This window comes from Pteropus alecto, unplaced genomic scaffold, assembly GCF_000325575.1.
Source record: "Pteropus alecto unplaced genomic scaffold, ASM32557v1 scaffold80, whole genome shotgun sequence".
NCBI lineage: Eukaryota > Metazoa > Chordata > Mammalia > Chiroptera > Pteropodidae > Pteropus > Pteropus alecto.
Genome location: NW_006430460.1, coordinates 184007 through 201875, shown reverse-complemented (window position 1 = coordinate 201875; position 17869 = coordinate 184007). Strand labels below are relative to the sequence as shown.

Sequence of the window (17869 nt, the reverse complement as noted above, 5' to 3'; positions counted from 1 at the left end):
AGGTGGGGCAGAGGCTGAGTGCGGGGAGGGGCCGGCCTCCGGACGGCTCCGGAGGTGGTGGTGGGGATGGGAGCAGTGACACCCACGCCAGGAATTACTTGTTATGTCACCGGTCAGAGACAGGAGTGATGCCTTTCAGGGTTTCTGTTTGGATTTGCAATATTTCAGGAGCAAGGTATGGTCATTTTTGTACAAGAGTCTACAAGACAGCAGGCTGTGATGTAATGGTGTTTTCTGGGCACTTAGTTTCACTGAAAAATTCAGTATGACTCCTGTAAAATCACTAATTGGTAAAAATCGCTAGTCTGTGTTTGGGCATCAGCCAATGCCATCTTATGCAGTATCACAGCTCAGGTGGGATTTACGCTTGATCTCTCCCTTCTAAATAGTAATTTAAATATCTTTATTTTGTTTGAAACATTGAAGTTGGCCAAAAGCAGTTCTTCCCTTTGCTCTGCCTTCTCCAACACTTAAAAAATAAAATGTTTCTCTTTTGTTTGTTTATGAACTTAAAAACAGGATACCACATGTTAACCAACATTAAATGGATCCAAATTGCTTGCTGTTGCTTTTTCTTCCTTGGAATAGCCCAGTCTCATTACCTCTAGCGTAACCCTGTAGGAAATATTGTCCTGAAAAATACAGAGAGGAGACTTCCACAGCACAGGATTAACTGCATGCATCTTGGATATTGACTGTTTAGCTTTCTGTTCAGTGAAGGTAGGAAAAGTTAGTTTGTAAATGGTGAAGCACAGCCTCTTACCCTAATAGAAGAGAAACATTTAGGAGATTTAATTACTACTTAATCATTCTACCGAACTATCTCTAATGAAACTATTAGATATTTACATATAATACCATCCCGCGTCTAGGAATAAAATCTCTGTTAGTCATTAATATACGCCTTACTTTGTGCTTTCTAAAGTAGGGTGTGTATTAGGGAACTGTTTTTATCTTGAGAGATTTTTTTTTTTCTAATGCATAACAAGCACATAAGTTAAATGATAAAAGTTATGGTTTCATATATTTGGGGGAAAATGCTGCATCATATTAGGACTTTTGAGAAATGCTGAATATTTTTTTGTGTTGGGTGTCTCTCGGAAATGTCACTGTGTTTCCACCACACAGACCTCCGCCATGGTCTGGTTAGTGCCCCAACTTGTGGCTTTCCTGCTCACAATATCTGTAAACATTTCCGAGAGATGGGGAGCAACTAATATGTTTCTGTTACTATAGCATTATCATCGTCTTAGACGATAGACTTACGGTGGTCGTGTGTCAAGCCAATTTTATGTACTCACTGTACAGTCCCGCAACTATTGAAGAATTTGATGAAACCTAAAATATTTTGCTTGACTGAGCTGGCTTCTAAACACATAAGCACACAGGAACCAGGAATTTAATAAATATTTTGATGTTGATGAAATAAAAAGCTAATCAGACCATAAAGGATTTCACTTAGTTCGTTATCAAATGTTTATAGAGCTCCTGTATACAGCTGCACTGAAAGATAAAGAAGCTGGAAATGTATCCTGTGTTATGTGTATTAAATAACGCATATGTGTAACATCTGTATTACACGTGTATATGTACAGTATTGTACACATGTGTGTATATACTTTGTAGCAGAATGCATATTGTAACGTACATTGTACCTGTGTGTATGTATGTTATTTGATGATATAATGCAGGGGTTCCCAAGCCTTAGGCTGTGGACCGGTGCCAGTCTGTGGCCTGTTAGGAACCGGGCCTCACAGCAGGAGGTGAGTGGTGGGCAAGCAAGCTTCATTTGTACTTGCAGCCGCTCCCCAGCACCAGCATCACCGCCTCAGCTCTGCCTCAGATCCTCAGGCTTTAGATTCTCATAGGAGCACCGGGCCCCGGTGCCAGAAAGGTCGGGGACCGCTGACATAATGTGTGATGTACATTAACAAAAGCCTGTGTAGGATGACACTCGCCTTCAAGTCACTCCTCTCATCGTGTCATCTCCAAGTGGGTCCTGGAAGGGAGACAGCAAAAAGCTCGGGTCGTCACCCTTATTTTTCAAAATAGGCAGTCCCCGCACGTCCAGCCCGCGCTGTCCTCATCGTCCCTCCGAGTCCCTGTGGAATGTGCCCATGAACACAGCCACAGAAACTTCTATTTGAAAGCCTTCCCCTTGCCCTGATGTCTGGCTTCAGTATGCTTCTAATAAAATGGCTCAGGAAGCGGGTTTGCCATTCTGGGTGGGCCCGAGCCTACAGCCAGATAAAAATCCCCACGTGACTGCGTTGCCTGCAGCCCCCAGAGCCTTTTGACCACGACCTGCAGTAAGAAACAGTGCGCCGTGACCCAGAGCAATGTTCTCCTTCCAGGCATCTCGGTGCTTTGTGAGCATCCCACTTGGTGGCAGAAATGGCTTTCTCAGTATACTTGCACTCATGACCCTATGTGTCTCAATGCTGCTGCTAATGCGGCACGTGTTTATTGAGTACCAGGTAATGAACTAGAAAGCGAGGCTATAAGCGGAACAGAACCAATCTCTTGTCCCTGTCGCCCTTAAGTGTCATGGAGAAGACAGATAGGAAACAGCTAGAAATACGTTGTTCAAGAGGCAGCCTGCGAAGCCAGGCAAAGGGACGGAGGCCGTCACCAGAGGGAGGTGCCAAGTCGCGGCTACCCAGACAGCCTCTAATGAAACCAGGAGTGAGTGAGCGAGGCACTGCGAAGCAACGTCATTCCTGCACCCCGTTCTCATCTGCCTCGTAGCCTCCTCTGACTTATCGTCAGTTATTGCCAGGTCTCAGCTTTGCCGTCACCAGTCCTGCCCTGACCCCTTGGGCACGGGTGTGTGCCTCCTGTGTCTGTCTGACGGCCCGCTTCGTCGCACTTCCCATTTGGTCGTCATGTTTCCGGGTGGGTTGATCGTGTAACGCCCGTCTCCCCTGCATGCTGGCGGCTGTCCAAGGATGGGAGTCATGCCTGGCTCCTCCGCCCCACCCCCAGGAGTAGAGTGAGCCTTCAGTAAATATTTGATGACTGAATAAATCAACGAATTAATGAATGCCATCCTAACTTTCAATTGCCCTTCCAGGCTATTCAACCTGAGACTGCCCTGTGGCATCTTGGGACTGACAGCACTAAATCGTGAACATCTTTCAAATTGTCTTTTTAGATTTATCTTTGTGTTCTCCACAGAACTTTGCAGAGTACCTTGCCCATACTGAGGCCTCCATGAAATTTTGTTACTTAGTGAATCGATTAATTGATCTCACTCATAGGCCTCTGAGATGAAACTTTTGTCCGAAAGGGCTCAAACTGTGTCGCGACACAGGTAGGACAAAGGCTCCTCTGTAAATGACACCCAGCTGCATTCGTCCTTGCAGTGCTGTGAGTGGAAATGCTCCAAGATCCTCCTCCCGCGGTTCAACACATTGACGCAGGGAGATGCAGCCAGGCTTGGCATCTTAGTAGACGTTCAAACCTGTGCGGTCGAACCTGGATTGTAAATGGCGTGCACTGCTTTTAGATGATACTTTGTTTTGCAGTTGAGGGTCTAAGACATTCCTTTATTGTTGCCGTTATAAGATAGAGGAAATGTTTTGCCGATGAGCCTCCTCTTTTTGAAAACTTTTATTATGAAAATTTTCAAACAAGCACAAAAGGAGGAAAACAACGTACAACACACAGCCTGTTGCGATCACTCAGATTCAACAGTTATCAAGATTTAGACATGTTTGCTTCATTTATACCTCATTTCCCTTTGTTAAAGCATTTTGAACTAAATGTAGGCATCATTTCAATAAACTCCGCGTAGTCAGTATGCATTCCAGAAAACATGGATATTTTCATATCCACCTACAGTGCTGTTATCATACCTAACGAGATTGTCCATAATTCTTTGGTATCACCTAATACCCAGTGTACATTCAGATTGCTTTGGCTATCATTTTTTAAAAATGTCGTACAATACTTGGTTTGCTCCAATCAGATTTAAACAAGGAGCGCACGTTACGTTTGGCTGTTCTGTCTCCTCCATCATCCGACCCATTTTTATCTCTCCCACTGACTTGTAGAAATTGGCGCCATTTTCTTGTAGAATAGACCTAATTCTGGATTCTCTTTTTCTTCCTTGTGACATTTAACTTGTTCCTGTGTCCCTATTGCTGCTTGTCAGTGGACAGTAGCTCTTCTAATGTTTTGGAAACTTGGTGGACGTGGACATCTGCCACAATGCCAGGGTCATATCCATTCTAGGGCGGGGACACTGAGAGCCACTCTGTTGTCCCAGGAACTCACAGCCAACGGTCTTCGTTGCTTGGGTCCCACAACTCCAACCAACACCCTGCCCCAGGAAGGGAATTCTGAGGAGGCTTCCAGAGTCGGTGTTCTAAAAAAGCTTCCGAAACACTTTATTATTGTAACGTTTGACCTGGAAACGTATCTCGCATGTTTTCTCTATTGAGAAAAGGCCATGTGGCTGGATTTCGGGTCCATCCATGTAAGATAAGCTCTTCCTTTCCCTTCCAATGGCCCTATTTGGGTTCCCACCTCCATCGTTCTTCTTGTGGTGGGTGCAGCGGTCTTTGACTTGCAGAGTACTTTCATATTTCATAGCCCATCCTACAATAATATCGGCTCAACCTTTCCTCCCAGAAACCTGCTGGCTCCCAGTTGTCCCACAAGTGAAGTCCCGTCTCATTTGCTGACCATTCAAGGCCTTAATTCTAATGACAAGGATTAAAACCCTGCATTTTTATAGGATGGGAGAGTTTAAATTTTCCGTATAGATGCTCGTTCATTTATCGCACTCACCCAAAGACATTATTGTGGAATCAGACGGATTCAGTTCAACAGATATGAAATAAGCACAAGTGTTCGATTACGCCAGGCACTGTGCTGAGTGCTTGGGGTAAAGACGAGACGCAGTACTGTTCTTGAGGACTTAGCAGCTCCTTGGTGAAGACGAAGTTTGGCCGTGCGTGCTATGACAGGGACGTGTGGTGGGCAGGTGACAGGGGAGGGGACGCGGAGCGATTCTTGGCGGATTCCTTCGTGCACCCGCCATGCGGCTCCCTCTGCCCACGATGCCCCGTTCTCATTTCTTCCCATCAGAATCCTACCTGCCTTTGCAGACCTTGGTTGGGTGCCGTGTGTTCCACAATGTCTGGCTGATGAGCGGCCCTCCACGAGCACTGGGCAGACTCTCAGTACATAAAGTTAAAAAAATAAAGAAGTAAAACGTGTTCACACAGGTCTCGAGTTTGCAGCGGGGAATAGGACGGGCGTCGTCTCAGGTTCACCTGCAGCGTAGGGAGCCGCCAGTCCCAGAAGGCCGAGTGGGACCGGGGACGAAGTGGAGGTGCTAGGGGAAGGGTCGGGGCGATTTGTGATGCTTTCCTCGGCAGAGATGGCGGACGATGGGCCCTCACTAGTTCATCACCGTTCAAAGGAGGGCAGGTATGAATTACCAAGCGCTTGAATTGTAAAAGTTTTGAATAAGTGTTTTTTTTTTACGCCTTGTCGGTGTATGTTTTCATACTATCCTAGACCGCTGGAACTAGAAAGGGCGCCATCCATGGCTTAGCCTCTCCGAGAGTAACAGGTGAGGAACCGAAGCCCGGTGGTGGGTCCAGGTGTTCCCCAAGGTCACGCAGAAGCACGCTGGGACGCAGATGCCTGACGCCTGTTCAGTGCTCTGTGTTTTGCCCACAAAGCATTAACTTGGAGTTAACGAAGCCTTGCAGTTTTGCTGTAGGTAAATGGAATTATAAACAAGTTACCAACTGGGCTAACTGGTCCCCTTTGGTTTCTGGTTTGTTTACATCGGCGGTATCAGACTGTGGTCTCCACATGTGGGCAGGTTATCAAGCTCCACCCCAGACCCACTGGATGGGGGGGCCCTCCCAGAGGACAGCAATATGTGCTGCTCCAGGCACCAGTGACCCACATCGTGAGTCAGCAGAGCTCTTTCCAAGTCACTGTAAAAAAAAAAAACACAGGGCCTCGCCCGATTTATCACAAATTTCAAATCAGTGGATTTCAAATCCATGAGATTTCGCTGCATAAAATTGGCCAGAAGAGGAGGAAAATTAAAAAGAGGAGGGAATGAGAGAAGGACGAGAGGGTGGCCAGCCAGGGTCACATGAATGAGAGCGGTCTGTCATCTCTGCTGGGAAGAAGTTAGCTGAAATTCAGGATTATCCTGCCTCCAGCAGGTTATTCGATCTCCTTTTACTGAGAAAGGACCTTGAAATGTCAGTGTAACCTCATCTTCTTCTCACAGATCTTGGCAGACATCCTCTCAGGCTCTGATGACAGCGCCTACTTTGAAAATCGGGGGGAAGGCCGCGTTAATGGCGTCTCGGCAGATGACAGACGTTTATAAAGGAAGTCACTGAAGTGTTACTGTCGTTTCTCTAAGATAAAATGCTGAAAGGCAGAGGAAGAGAGACAAGAAAAGAGGGCAGTGACTTGACGCGACTTTCTATTGATTGGACTATTTCGCTCTCTCCAAGGTCTTCAGTCGGGGGACGTCAAAGACTGAAGTGGCTTGGGAGGCCCCAGATTGCAGTAAACACAGAGAACTGTGCCTTCGAGTTCACTTGCTCCTTGTGAGGATGACAACCAGTTAAATGTTCTACCGTCAGTGTATTTAGGAAAGAATAGTCTCTAGACGTCCCTAAGGTGTGTTGTTAATCAGATGTTATATATTTTTATGCATCCTCAATTCTCGATGTACTTCTAGCTTTTCTCAAAGCCTCTCTGATGGCCAAAAGATGCGTTCAATTTAAAAGGGCAGACAGCCTGGCAGGAGGGAGCTCGAAGGCTGGATGTTATGTAAGTCTTTCTAGAAAATGACCACCTCTACTAATCTGTAAGAAGCCTCATTCTCCAAATCACATTTATATTTTATCGTCCCTGGAAGTCCCCAAACTAGCTTATGCCAGGGAAAAATATGGGGGGTGAAAGGAGACTTTATTTTATTCATTCTTCATCATAAGTGATGTTTTGGGGGTTTTTGTTTGTTTTTAAAGACGGCGATACAGGAAGGTCACAGGATACGCTGTCAAACAGACATGGGTTCAGATCCCGAGTCAACCACTCTGTGACCGTGGGCAAATCGCTTAACCTCTCTGAGCGCACATGGTCTTATCCATAAAAGGGAGATCGTCCTTCTAGGATTATTTTTGAGGATTAAAGATATAAATTATCCCAGAGGTATCTCGTGGACCCTGAAACTTGAAGAAACACAATTTAAGAACCATCAGATGCAGAGAACTAAATAGTTAAAAGAAAGTTGGAATGTAAAAATGGGAGGAACATTTCACGTGATCAGGGTTTAATGGAAAGTAAGCAGAACTTAGCACATCATTGAATTTCTTTTTCTTCTGAGACAAAAATTATTTCTGAGCATTTTTAACCGTCAGTCTCTTCTTGACCTACTTTAAAATATATAAAATTATCTAGGAATCATTCATCGCTTTCTTAAGAAATGTTTTTCTGTTGCTCAAACGAATTGTTTCTTCTTACCCCAATATTTTCCATTTCTCAATAATACTCTTCAGAGGAAAATAATTCTTCCTATCATGCTTGGAGGTTTCTTTCTTTTCATGCTAATTTATTTTGCATGACTTTCCTAGTTTCTGGTCATTTTGAGGATTTGCAGTCCACTTTAAAATGCCTTTTCTTAACACCGCCCTGGATGCATTAGTGGACAATTTATTATTGTTCTATATACACTGTGACATGTTCCCACAGTAGCTGCGTCATCCTTGGTTTATGTTTTACGAAACGTTCCTGTAATGCCCGGGAACTCAGTAAGTCTTACGGGAAAAGGAAGGATTGTCGTGGGAAGCGTGTCCCAAGGAACGACCCTGTTTGCTAAGGGTTTTGCCTGCAGCACAGACAATGAACGAGGCCCTGAGAACTGGCAGAAGGGACGGTGAATCCGGCGGCGAGCACGGACATCTGGTAAACGCACTCGCGTGGCACAGCCGAGCTTGCGTCACTCCCCCGCCCGTGGCGTCGCGGAAGTGGGCCTGTCTCCAGGTCGCCGTTCTGCTTGGAACAGTCATCACGCAGGGTCCTGGGGCACGTGACAACATGAAGAAAACCGCTTTTTATTTCAGACGCTCAGGGTCTGAGTCCAGTGATGGGAACATCAGAAATAGGAGGGCGTGTTTGGAAAAGCTGGCCCTGTGCTCACCTGCCTTCAGAGGTGGGGGAAGGGCAGGCAGGACGGCCCTGCCCTCCGGGCCGTGTGCCTTGTGAGGATGCTGCGAAGCGGGGGGTGCGGTGGCACTTGTGATTTGTGATCCTTGCAGGCCGGTCGAACTCTCATTTCCAACCAGAATGAGGCAGATGCGGACGGGCTGGCGGGGCGGGAGGTGCATCCCATCTGCGACCAGTGTGGCTCTCCTTAGGCACCAAAAGCACCAGCTTCCACCCTCATCCACGGCAGCTCCCCACTGTAACACCTGAGCACCTCTGGGCAGGTGAAGTGGATGGGTGCCTCTGTCCACGCGCTCTGTATAGTTTTGTGGAACGTGTTGCCGTCCGGCATTGTGAGTGAGTGTGTGTGTGTCCATCATATGACCCTGCCTCAGTGAACTGTAACTCCGTGAAGGCAGGAACCCTCTGTTCTGTTCACCCCCATCTTCCCGGTGCCCAGAACAGTGCCTGAAACCTAGGCAGTCATTGCACGTTGGTGCACGTGGACGTGTGAACGAGCGAGCGACAGCCCGCAGTGAGCGATGGCATCAGCGCCTCTGAAAGTCTGACCAACGAAACCGATTGCTTCCTGGGGACACGTATCGCCATTTGTAGCCTCTGGGGCACTCATGGGGGGAGCGCATCACAGCACTTCTCCACCTCTCCATGTCAATAAAAACGGGACCCGACTGCGAGTGGCAGGTGTTTGTATCGGTGTCGCAGTTAGGGAGCTCGGTAACCCCCTACAAGTGTCGGTACCTTCAGGAAATTGTCCCGAAGGCCTTAGCCAGCTGAGATCAGCCAGCCTAAAACTGAAGGCGTTGGTCCAAAAAAATACTGATGGTCAAAAGGTCGTCCCTTGTCATCGGAAATAGACCTAACGGAGAGTTAGTAAAAGGGCCGTAAAAGCGTAACACAGACTTTTTCCAGATTAAGGAGCAGGCCCTGCCCACTGTGAGAAATAGAGACCCCGTAAAAGAGGGAAACACCTCCCGAAGCCGTCGAACCAAACCACGCCGAAGCTGGGTTGGAATAATAAAATAACCCCAACAGAACCTTCTTAAGGCAAAAGAAGGCAATGGAGAAATCTTAGAGCACGTTTAATCTCAGATTAAAATATGAAGAGCAAGCAAATTTCCAAAGGACTCAATAATTAGAGACCTAATAATTAATATCCGAGAGTGACCCCCCACCCCAAGTCAGGAGTGCTGGTTCAAGGGACTTTGTAGGGACATTGGGCAGCTGTGTGGAAAAGAAAGAAGGCATGACAAAGGAGAGAGGCTGAGGGCAGATGGAGTTGAAGCTTAAAAACTCGTCGCGTGCAAGAAATTTAAATGGGAGACGTCTTTTCATCCAGCACGTGCAGTCGCGCCTTCAGCAGGTGTTCGGGGGGAGACGACATACGATGCGCTGTCAGGACACTCATGCTGAGGCGCGAAGCGGAGGCCGAGAGGCCGGAGTCGCTGGTGGCACCGTCAGGCAGAGCCCAGGGGAGGCTGGGCCCGGGCGCAGCCAGGCGGACGAAGGGACACTGAACTGGACCCTGAAGCATGGGCGGACTCGCTTGTCTGGAGGGCCGGAGGCAGGCAAAGCACTCTGGTGGCTGGGAGGGACAGTCCAGCAGCGATCGCCTGCATTCGCAGAGCTGGAGAGCAGGGCCGAGCGTGGCAGTTACTGAATTGGTGGTTTGTTTTTCTGTTGTCATCAAAAACAAATTTCAGTTAGAAACCAGACCTGAGCACAAACAGGCTTAATTCTTGACAGCTGAATTCTTAGGGAAGGTGTTTCCTCCCTTTGTAGACCAAAGTCACCTTTTTAGTTTTATCCTTTGAAAGACAAACCTTCTGGAAATTTCTTTTGCTGTTTTCCCCACCTTCTCAAATACAGGACTGTATGTCTGACTTACTGTAACCTTTTCACGGGACTCAGGGTCATCTCATGCATGTTAATTGTGACCACATGCTGGTCGGAGTCGTGGACGCCCCAAGCCTGTGAGAATGTCACATTCTGTAGCTTTGCACTAACTGGCTTCAGGCAACTGCATTTTTAAGTTCTGGTGGCTCTTTAAAGTTAGGCTTTTTTTTTTTTTTTTTTCTTTTGCTGTTAATGTTTCTATCCAGAGATGTTGCACTTTTCTCTGGTAATTTTGTTTCCAGTCTTGTGATTTTAGAAAGAAGACCATCGATCTTAATTATGGATCTTAATTATGCGTAGATTAAGAGCAAGCAAGTGTTGAGTGAGGGTCTTAAGATTTTTTCTAATGTCAGCATCCTAATGTTTAGACTAGTGTGGACTTTTTGACTACCGGGGTCATGTATTTCTTGGTTCTCAGCTACATTGTCATCAAATAACTGAGTTACCAAAAGGTGCCACGTCATATGTTTATTTTGAAAACTATCCGGCCGAAGGCTGAGATTTGTTATGAATCAATTATGATGGGATGGAGAGGTTTCTGAAACTCAGACTGGATCTAGTTCAAGGACACTGACCCCGTTACCTTGCACAGTAGTTTCACCTCTCATCTGCCCAGCTAACCTGTTTGAAACCACAGTGATGCGCCCCCTGCTCCCCAAATCACTTCGGGCTCGATTGGGCTGGGTCCAGCTCGTCTTTGAGGCTGTGCACACAGGTTTCTGTGCTCACAAGATATCTGGCTTGGAAGTACGGATCGGTAGCGTTTTTTATGATGGCAGTGAATTGGTGCTTTGGCCTTTTAAATGGAAGATTTCTCTGTGACATTCTGGTACCTGGATGTCAGCTTTGCAGGAGGACTGTGAACGGCCTCTCACTGCAGTGTGAGTTCGAGGCTCCTGAGTCTCACGGTCATGGAACTGGTCTTGCATTTAGCTGTTACATCAGCCTGGTGATTGCTGTCTTCTAGAAAAGGGTGAGATCCCACGGAAGATGAAAGTGATAAAAAGCCGTCCTCCACTTAGACTTTCTTGGTGTGTAATCCAGTCTCCAGGCCGGTGGCATGATGCCCTCGCTGCATTAGGAAGACGTCTCGTGGGGTCGGATGTCCCTCTGTAGCTAGACTTGGCAGGCATCCCACTTCCGCTGAGAGAGTGGAGGGTCCAGCAGAGGAGGGGCCCGGGGCTTTGTTTGCATCACCTGAGTTTGTACATGGCCCTTAGGAGAAGCGGTCCCTTTCAAGAGGCTGCTTGGGATGCTCTTGAGCTAAGACTCTCAGTTAAATCCTGCCCCCTGCTCCTTAGCAACCCCACTACTGCATCTCATTGCGCATTCTCCTCTCTATGAATTACTTCAAGACGTGCAGATGTCAAGTACGATGTCGTTTTAGTTAGCTAAAGTGTGTGGGGTCTCATCTGTGGGAAGAACTCTGTGTCAGGTCTGGGAGACCACAGTCTCGTTAGAAAACTTTTCAGAGATACGTTTAGAGGAAGATACGGTCCAGTCATAGGGCGACCCAGATCGAAACGGCGTGACCGATGGGTAAATACTTGGGTCACCTGTCCGTCCCGTCTTCCTCAGGTAATGTAGGATGTACAACTCCAGAGAGCGTGAGTTAGATATTTGGATCCAGTGACACACACCTACTGGTAAGAGGGGCCTGGCAAAGATGAGACCAGAAGTGGCTCTCGAAAGACAGGAGGCTGTGATGAGCTGAGGGCAGGGGACAGAGCAGTGAGAGAGGACCAGGAGGCCTGAGTGGCAGCAGTGTGCTCGCGGGGCAGCCGGGCATCCGCGCCACCCAGGCACGGGACGCAGGCAAGCTGGCGGGGCTCAGAGCCAGGCTGCGGTGTGCGGTCGGCGATGACCGCTGGGCGCTGCTGAAATGCTGGACAGAGACGTGCGCGGCTTCCAGCCCACCGAAGAAGGCTTGGCTTGGCGCGTGAATGAACAAACGAGGTAAAGACCCCAGAAGGGCCGCTCCATCCATCCAGCATCAGCCTCCGAGGGCCAAGACTTGGATGGGGCATATGTGAGTGGAGAGCAAACGCAGTTGTGCACAGGAGGTTTCGTTTTTATAGCTGAGGAGGCCATATTCTTCGAGTTTTGTGGTGTTGGCAGGCTCTAGGTGTAAGGGGCACCCTCGACCGCCGGGGGTCCAGTGACCTAGAGAGAAGAGGCAGAGGCCAGGGCGGGAGGCCGAGGGGCGTCCACAGCGCAGCGCGAGGACGTGTCTGCAGCTCGTGCAATAAACAACATTTTTGCATGGCTTCCTCGGGATTTGGCTTCAGGTAGAAAGAAGGTGAGAGAAGCCTTGAGTCCACTTGTAGTTTTGAGAAGAGTGTTTAGTTTCCACGGAGCTTTCCTTTATCATCACTGTTCGACGGTCGAGTCTTCCTTTTAAACGTCTGTTTCGTCGTTGTCCTGTCCCCAGCGTCCCAACACCTGCATCCCAAGCGCACTTACTCCTACTTTTCTTCCCTTGGCTGTGAATGCCTCGGCAGAAGTGGGTAGGGCGTGTTAGGACTTAACGCGTCAGAGCACAGTTGAAAGTGGAGACGTGAAATTTCCGTTTATGAATAAAAAGTTTATTTTCTATAACTAGAAAATGAAAACGGTTGTCTGACTTGCTTTCTAAAGGGAGGCCACTGGCTGGGGACTCACGATCTGCTCCAAGGGAGGCATCCCAGCTTCCACCAAAGGTCGCGACAGTGAAAGGTCAAACCCACACTTCGGACGTCCACGGGACCCTGCCTGAGCCTTTGACCTTTATTTATTGTTTTTGTTTTTTTTTTTAATTTGGAGTGGGGGTAGCATTCCTTTTACAGTGAAAGCCAGCTGGGCTTCCGAAAATTGGTTCTTGGGAACTTCTGGAGTTTTTTTTTTTTCCATTATTTATTCCATTATTTTGTTTTCCATTATTAAAATGAAGCACAGAAGACAGAGAACTCCCAGCCGTTAGGAAGACCAGGAATCCCTTTTTTAATACACATTTTCTTAGTGTATTTCCCTGAAACATAAACAAAGAAGCCCAAACCATCTTAAATGCTGTAGGATTTATCAGCTGTGTTATGTATTGGCAACGTAATTCACCTGAAGCCATGTGGTAACCAGAAATATTTTGAGATCATCAAATATGGCTTAACATAAATTTAATGTCATCGAAATAAGTTCTGGTAGCATTCCTAAAGAATAAGGCCAGGTAATGTTAACTGCAGCATATTCTGGGCATGATTCATGTCCTTATGTCTGTGGTTGAACACAGCCGGTCTGAATATTTACGATGTGATTCTCAGCCAGTGAGAATATCCATTATATTTTTCAGCTTCTCCAGTTGGCAACGGTTATATCAAGCCTCCAGTTCCACCCGTGCCGGGCACCCAAAGGGAGAAAGGGCCACCGACCATGTTACCCATCAACGTGGACCCAGACAGCAAACCGGGAGAGTATGTCCTCAAGAGTTTATTTGTCAACTTCACCACCCAGGCCGAGCGCAAGATTCGCATCATTATGGCAGAGCCGCTGGTGAGTACGCTCTGTGACGCGCTTCTTCTCAGATTCATCTTTACGCTGAACGGAGGAGCTTGTACAGCTCTGAGAAAGAGGAGATTGCTTTTCCCCGAATTTCCAAAGGTTTCATATATATATACAAACACATATATATATGTATATACACATATATATGTGTATATACACACACACACACACACGTACATACCTACCAGTGGTTATTTTTTAAAAGACTGTAGTTAAGTTTCCTGATGTAAGAAAAAAAATCAACTCCCAAACAGTCCTCAGCAAATGCGTTGCAGTAGCATGTCTCACTACTACATTTAAGACTAGTGAGCATAGTTGAACGATAAGAAGCATTAATCATAGAAAAATTGTGTTCGGTCTCTGTTCTGTTATATATAATTTAGTCATCGTCTTTTGTCCTATTTTGAAAGTAAATGAGAAAAGGAAAATGTCATTCTTCACGTGGCTGCCTGGACGGCCACTTTGGGGACACAGGGTCTCAGTGATATATTGTCCGAGGAAGGTTTTTGGCGAGTCATGCAGAAGCACCCCTTTGTTTCCTGAAAATTGAGAGGCAAGAAATTCTTGACTCACATACCGTCAGGTCCCTCTTGAGATGGTGGCTTTGGATGTCGGCGACTTTCTTTGCCCATGATTCTGCCGCAAAATAAGGCACGCGTTGGAGTGGGGCGTTACTTGCTCTAGCAAGGGCTGGATCTCAAAAAGACAGTCAGCAAGGGAGCGCAGTTGGTAGAGTCAGATGCCTTGTTTTCTGACCATGGCGACATGCAGCGCGAGGGAAGGAAAGGAATCCAGAGCGACAACAACTCTTTCTGTGACACTGGGCTTTGGACCTCCTGCGGGGACACTGGGGCACGCAAACACAGTCCAAGACTTGCTCTATGGCATCGTAGCCGAGAATCATTAAATGTAACATTATGCAGCCCGCAACACACATCTCTAAAAATATGTAATGGATGACGCTCTGTAAGCATCGCAATTTAAGGTTTAGGAATCCGAACTCGAGCCTCTTTGTTAAGTATGCGGTTACCTGAAAGTTACAAACTCGCATTTTCAAGTTTTTATTAAATCGAGGGAGGTTATCATCCTGGATTCTGACTTCTCATGGAAAGAGTTCTTTGGCTTTGCCGTTTGACTCGTTTAAATCAAACCTCGGTACAGGGCCCTTTGCCCACTCACCCATGTGTTTATGTTTCTAAAAACTCTTACAACTAATAGCAACAGTGGACGTTTCTGGGATGCTTACTGCGCGCCAGGCACTGGTCACAACTTGCTGTCTCCTTCAGTTTTCACAGTGGTCCTAGGTAGGCAGTATTTATGCCCCATCTACAGACGGGAGGGTTGGCACCGAGAGGGCAGAGTCATTCCCAGGGTCGCACACAGTTGATCTGAATTCAGGCTGGGTGGCTCAGACCTGCCCTCGAACCGTTCGCTCTCTAGTGCCCGTCCCCGTGGTCTTCACGTAAGATCGTCTCCTCCAACTTCCGAAAACACACGGGCACGGGCTGTCCTGTTCCTCGGCCCCAGAGGTCACGGGGAGGGCATCCTGGCGAGGCGCAAAGAAAACTTAGAGCATTCCTTCCCCTAGAAAAGGCGGGCGGCAGCTCGGCGCGCGCTGGTGCTGCGCGCGTATCACGGCGAATCCCCGAGGACTCGGGAAGTCGTACACAGCTCTAAAGGTACGCCCGGAAGGCCAGGTCCTGACGCCTTTCGAGTCCCCCGTTTCCCAAATCATAGCCTAAATACTGTGATTGAGGAGTTTAGGCAGGGACGTCGTTTGGGTCTTTAGCTCTGTCACCTTTCCTCGGCTTGGAATTTGTCTGCGTGGCAGATTTCTCCTTGGAGTAAACATTGTCTGAAAAACGACCTGGGCCGCGGCGTTTTTTAATTAGAAGTCAATGTTATTTGTTCCTCTCTGTGAGTCAACTTAAATGTCCCCAGACAAGAAAAAATGGAAAAGAAACAGTGTCCACCCCCTTTTCATCAGCCAGTCTGCGTGACGTGCCTCAGAGGAGTCCACTAGATGCTGATGGCCAAGGAGACGGACATTGTGTTTTTAGCTGAGGAAATGTATTCAATCAATTTTTAGTATCACTGCTTTTTCTAAAAAGAGACTATTTGTTCCCCTCGTATTTTTGGCAGAGAAGTAAGCTTCCGTGCCACATCCATTTCTTGTCTGCTGAAAAACGCTTAGTAATTTTTGTCCTTGTATTTGCTTCCTTATGGGGCAGTAAGTGTGAGTGGGTTTCAGGGCTCATTACCTGATTCTAAAAATGTAAATTCGGCATTGTATTCTGTAGCCATAGCAAGAAGTGTTATTTTCGACGTCCATATAGTACGTTCAAAGTGAATTTTGGTAAATGTCCCCTAGTTCTCATACCGAGTTAGCTTTGTTTAGAAAGACACTGAATCCTTTAAAAACCTAGATTTACATGGGTTTGTGTCAAATCACAAAATTGTATTCTACATCTTTAACATAATTAAACTTATAGGGGAATAGCAAGGGTAATTTTTTCAAAAATTGAAAGTATAGATTTCTCATTGGTGATACTCAAGAGTCTGTATTTTTCAGTTTTATTTTTAAAAGACTGACTCCTTCAGGAGCCTACATCAGTTAGATTGTGTGGGATAAATTATACACAATATTAAAGTCGTATTTATGAGTAGCCAAATGAAGCTAACTTTAATGAAGAAAAAGCTAAGAAACAAAAATGTTCTACCAAAATCAAATTTTAGGTATTTTTTCCTTGTAAACTCATTTCCCTGATTCAGCATTGTTATTTGTACCCCAAAGATGCTCAGGTCATATTCATATTTATTGGTTAATCAATAATTTTACTCTATTTTTGTTGCTTTATGCAGTCATTTGATGGCATTTGCTCTTGTCCAATTTTACCATTATTTCACCTTTCCCAAGCAAAATGTTTTTAAAAAGATAAATAGGGTCATCTTCACCTTTTTTATATTTTTTATTTCAAAACAGATAAAGTACAGAAAATAATATAATGAATGTTTTTCCCTCTTGCCTCATACTTCTATGGTTTAAAATTTCTTCTTACAGAAGTATATTTTTTGGTCATTCTTTAGGTAAGAGTCAGTTGAATATCCGTCAGTCTTATTTATCTAAGATGCTTTGTTTCTTCCCCAGTGATAGTTGAGCTGGGAATAGAATTTTAGTTTGACATTTATTTTCACTGCAGACTTTTGACGATATATTCCTCTACGTTGCCTCTGTAACTGCTATTGAAAAACCTGTGGTTGATTTATTTATTCATGGATCGTTTGCTTTTTTGCCTGCATGCTTGTATGGTTTATTTCTTTGTAGTGTTCTGAAGTTTCACTACTCTGTGTTTGAATGTGGATTTAATTTTATTTTCTTGTTTGAGAGTCTCATGCTTCTTGAATTGAAGGTTTATATCTTCCATTAATTATGGAAAGTTATTAGCGATTAAAAATTTTGAATATCATCATTCCTTCACCTTCCTGCTTCTCTTTTTTCTGGTACTCCCAGTAGATGTGTATTGGGCCTTCTCATGTTATATTACATACCTTTTAACCTTTCTTTTATTATTTTTATCTCTTTGTCTCTCACTACTGCATTCTGAATCATTTTCTCAGGTCTATATTCAGTTCCTTAATTCTCCCTTGGGCTATGCTAATTCGTTGTTTAACCTGCCCATTGAGAATTTTACGTGACTATATTTTTCATCTGTAGAAATGCTGTATGGTTCTCTTTTAAAATCTATTTGTCGGAGGAGGTGAGGTGCATTTTGTTACTTTTTTCAGTTTCTATTTTATGTCTTTGATCACCTTAAACATACTTTTGTGGGCGGGGGGGGCATGTTCTCTTCTAGATTAGCCTCACAATTATTACTCTCTGGGGCTAACTATTATTAATTTCTTGGCTTGGGAGTTTCTGCACTTAAAAGGTATAAACTCCAGCTCGTGTAAAACTTGAGACTGGGTTCCAGATTCTCAGGGAGGATGTTGTTGCTGTTGTAGTTTTGACCTAGAACCCAGGCCAGGGTCATTGGGGTATCTTTTCATCTTGTTCTGCCAGTGGACATATGTTTCCCTAGTCCATTTTCTCATTGTTTAGGACCAGACTTTATGTAGGACCCACCTCTCAAGGCCCATAACTTTGTTTCCTGTTCCCAAGTGGACAACAAAAGAAGTCTCCGGAATAATGAGACCGATAGTCCTCCTGTGCAGCCACTATGTCGCCTTA

General features: G+C 45.9%; 1 protein-coding gene across 4 annotated transcripts in view; it reads left to right on the top strand.

Annotated features, from left to right (window-relative positions):
- The window catches only part of FRY (FRY microtubule binding protein), a 261839-nt gene that overhangs the window by 85504 nt on the left and 158466 nt on the right, over positions 1-17869 (top strand). For all 4 annotated transcript variants that reach the window (XM_025046870.1, XM_025046863.1, XM_006904798.3 and 1 more), the window contains exon 2: positions 13430-13629. In XM_025046870.1, coding sequence (XP_024902638.1) covers positions 13430-13629 — 200 coding nt within the window. The remainder of the gene's footprint in view (positions 1-13429; positions 13630-17869) is intronic.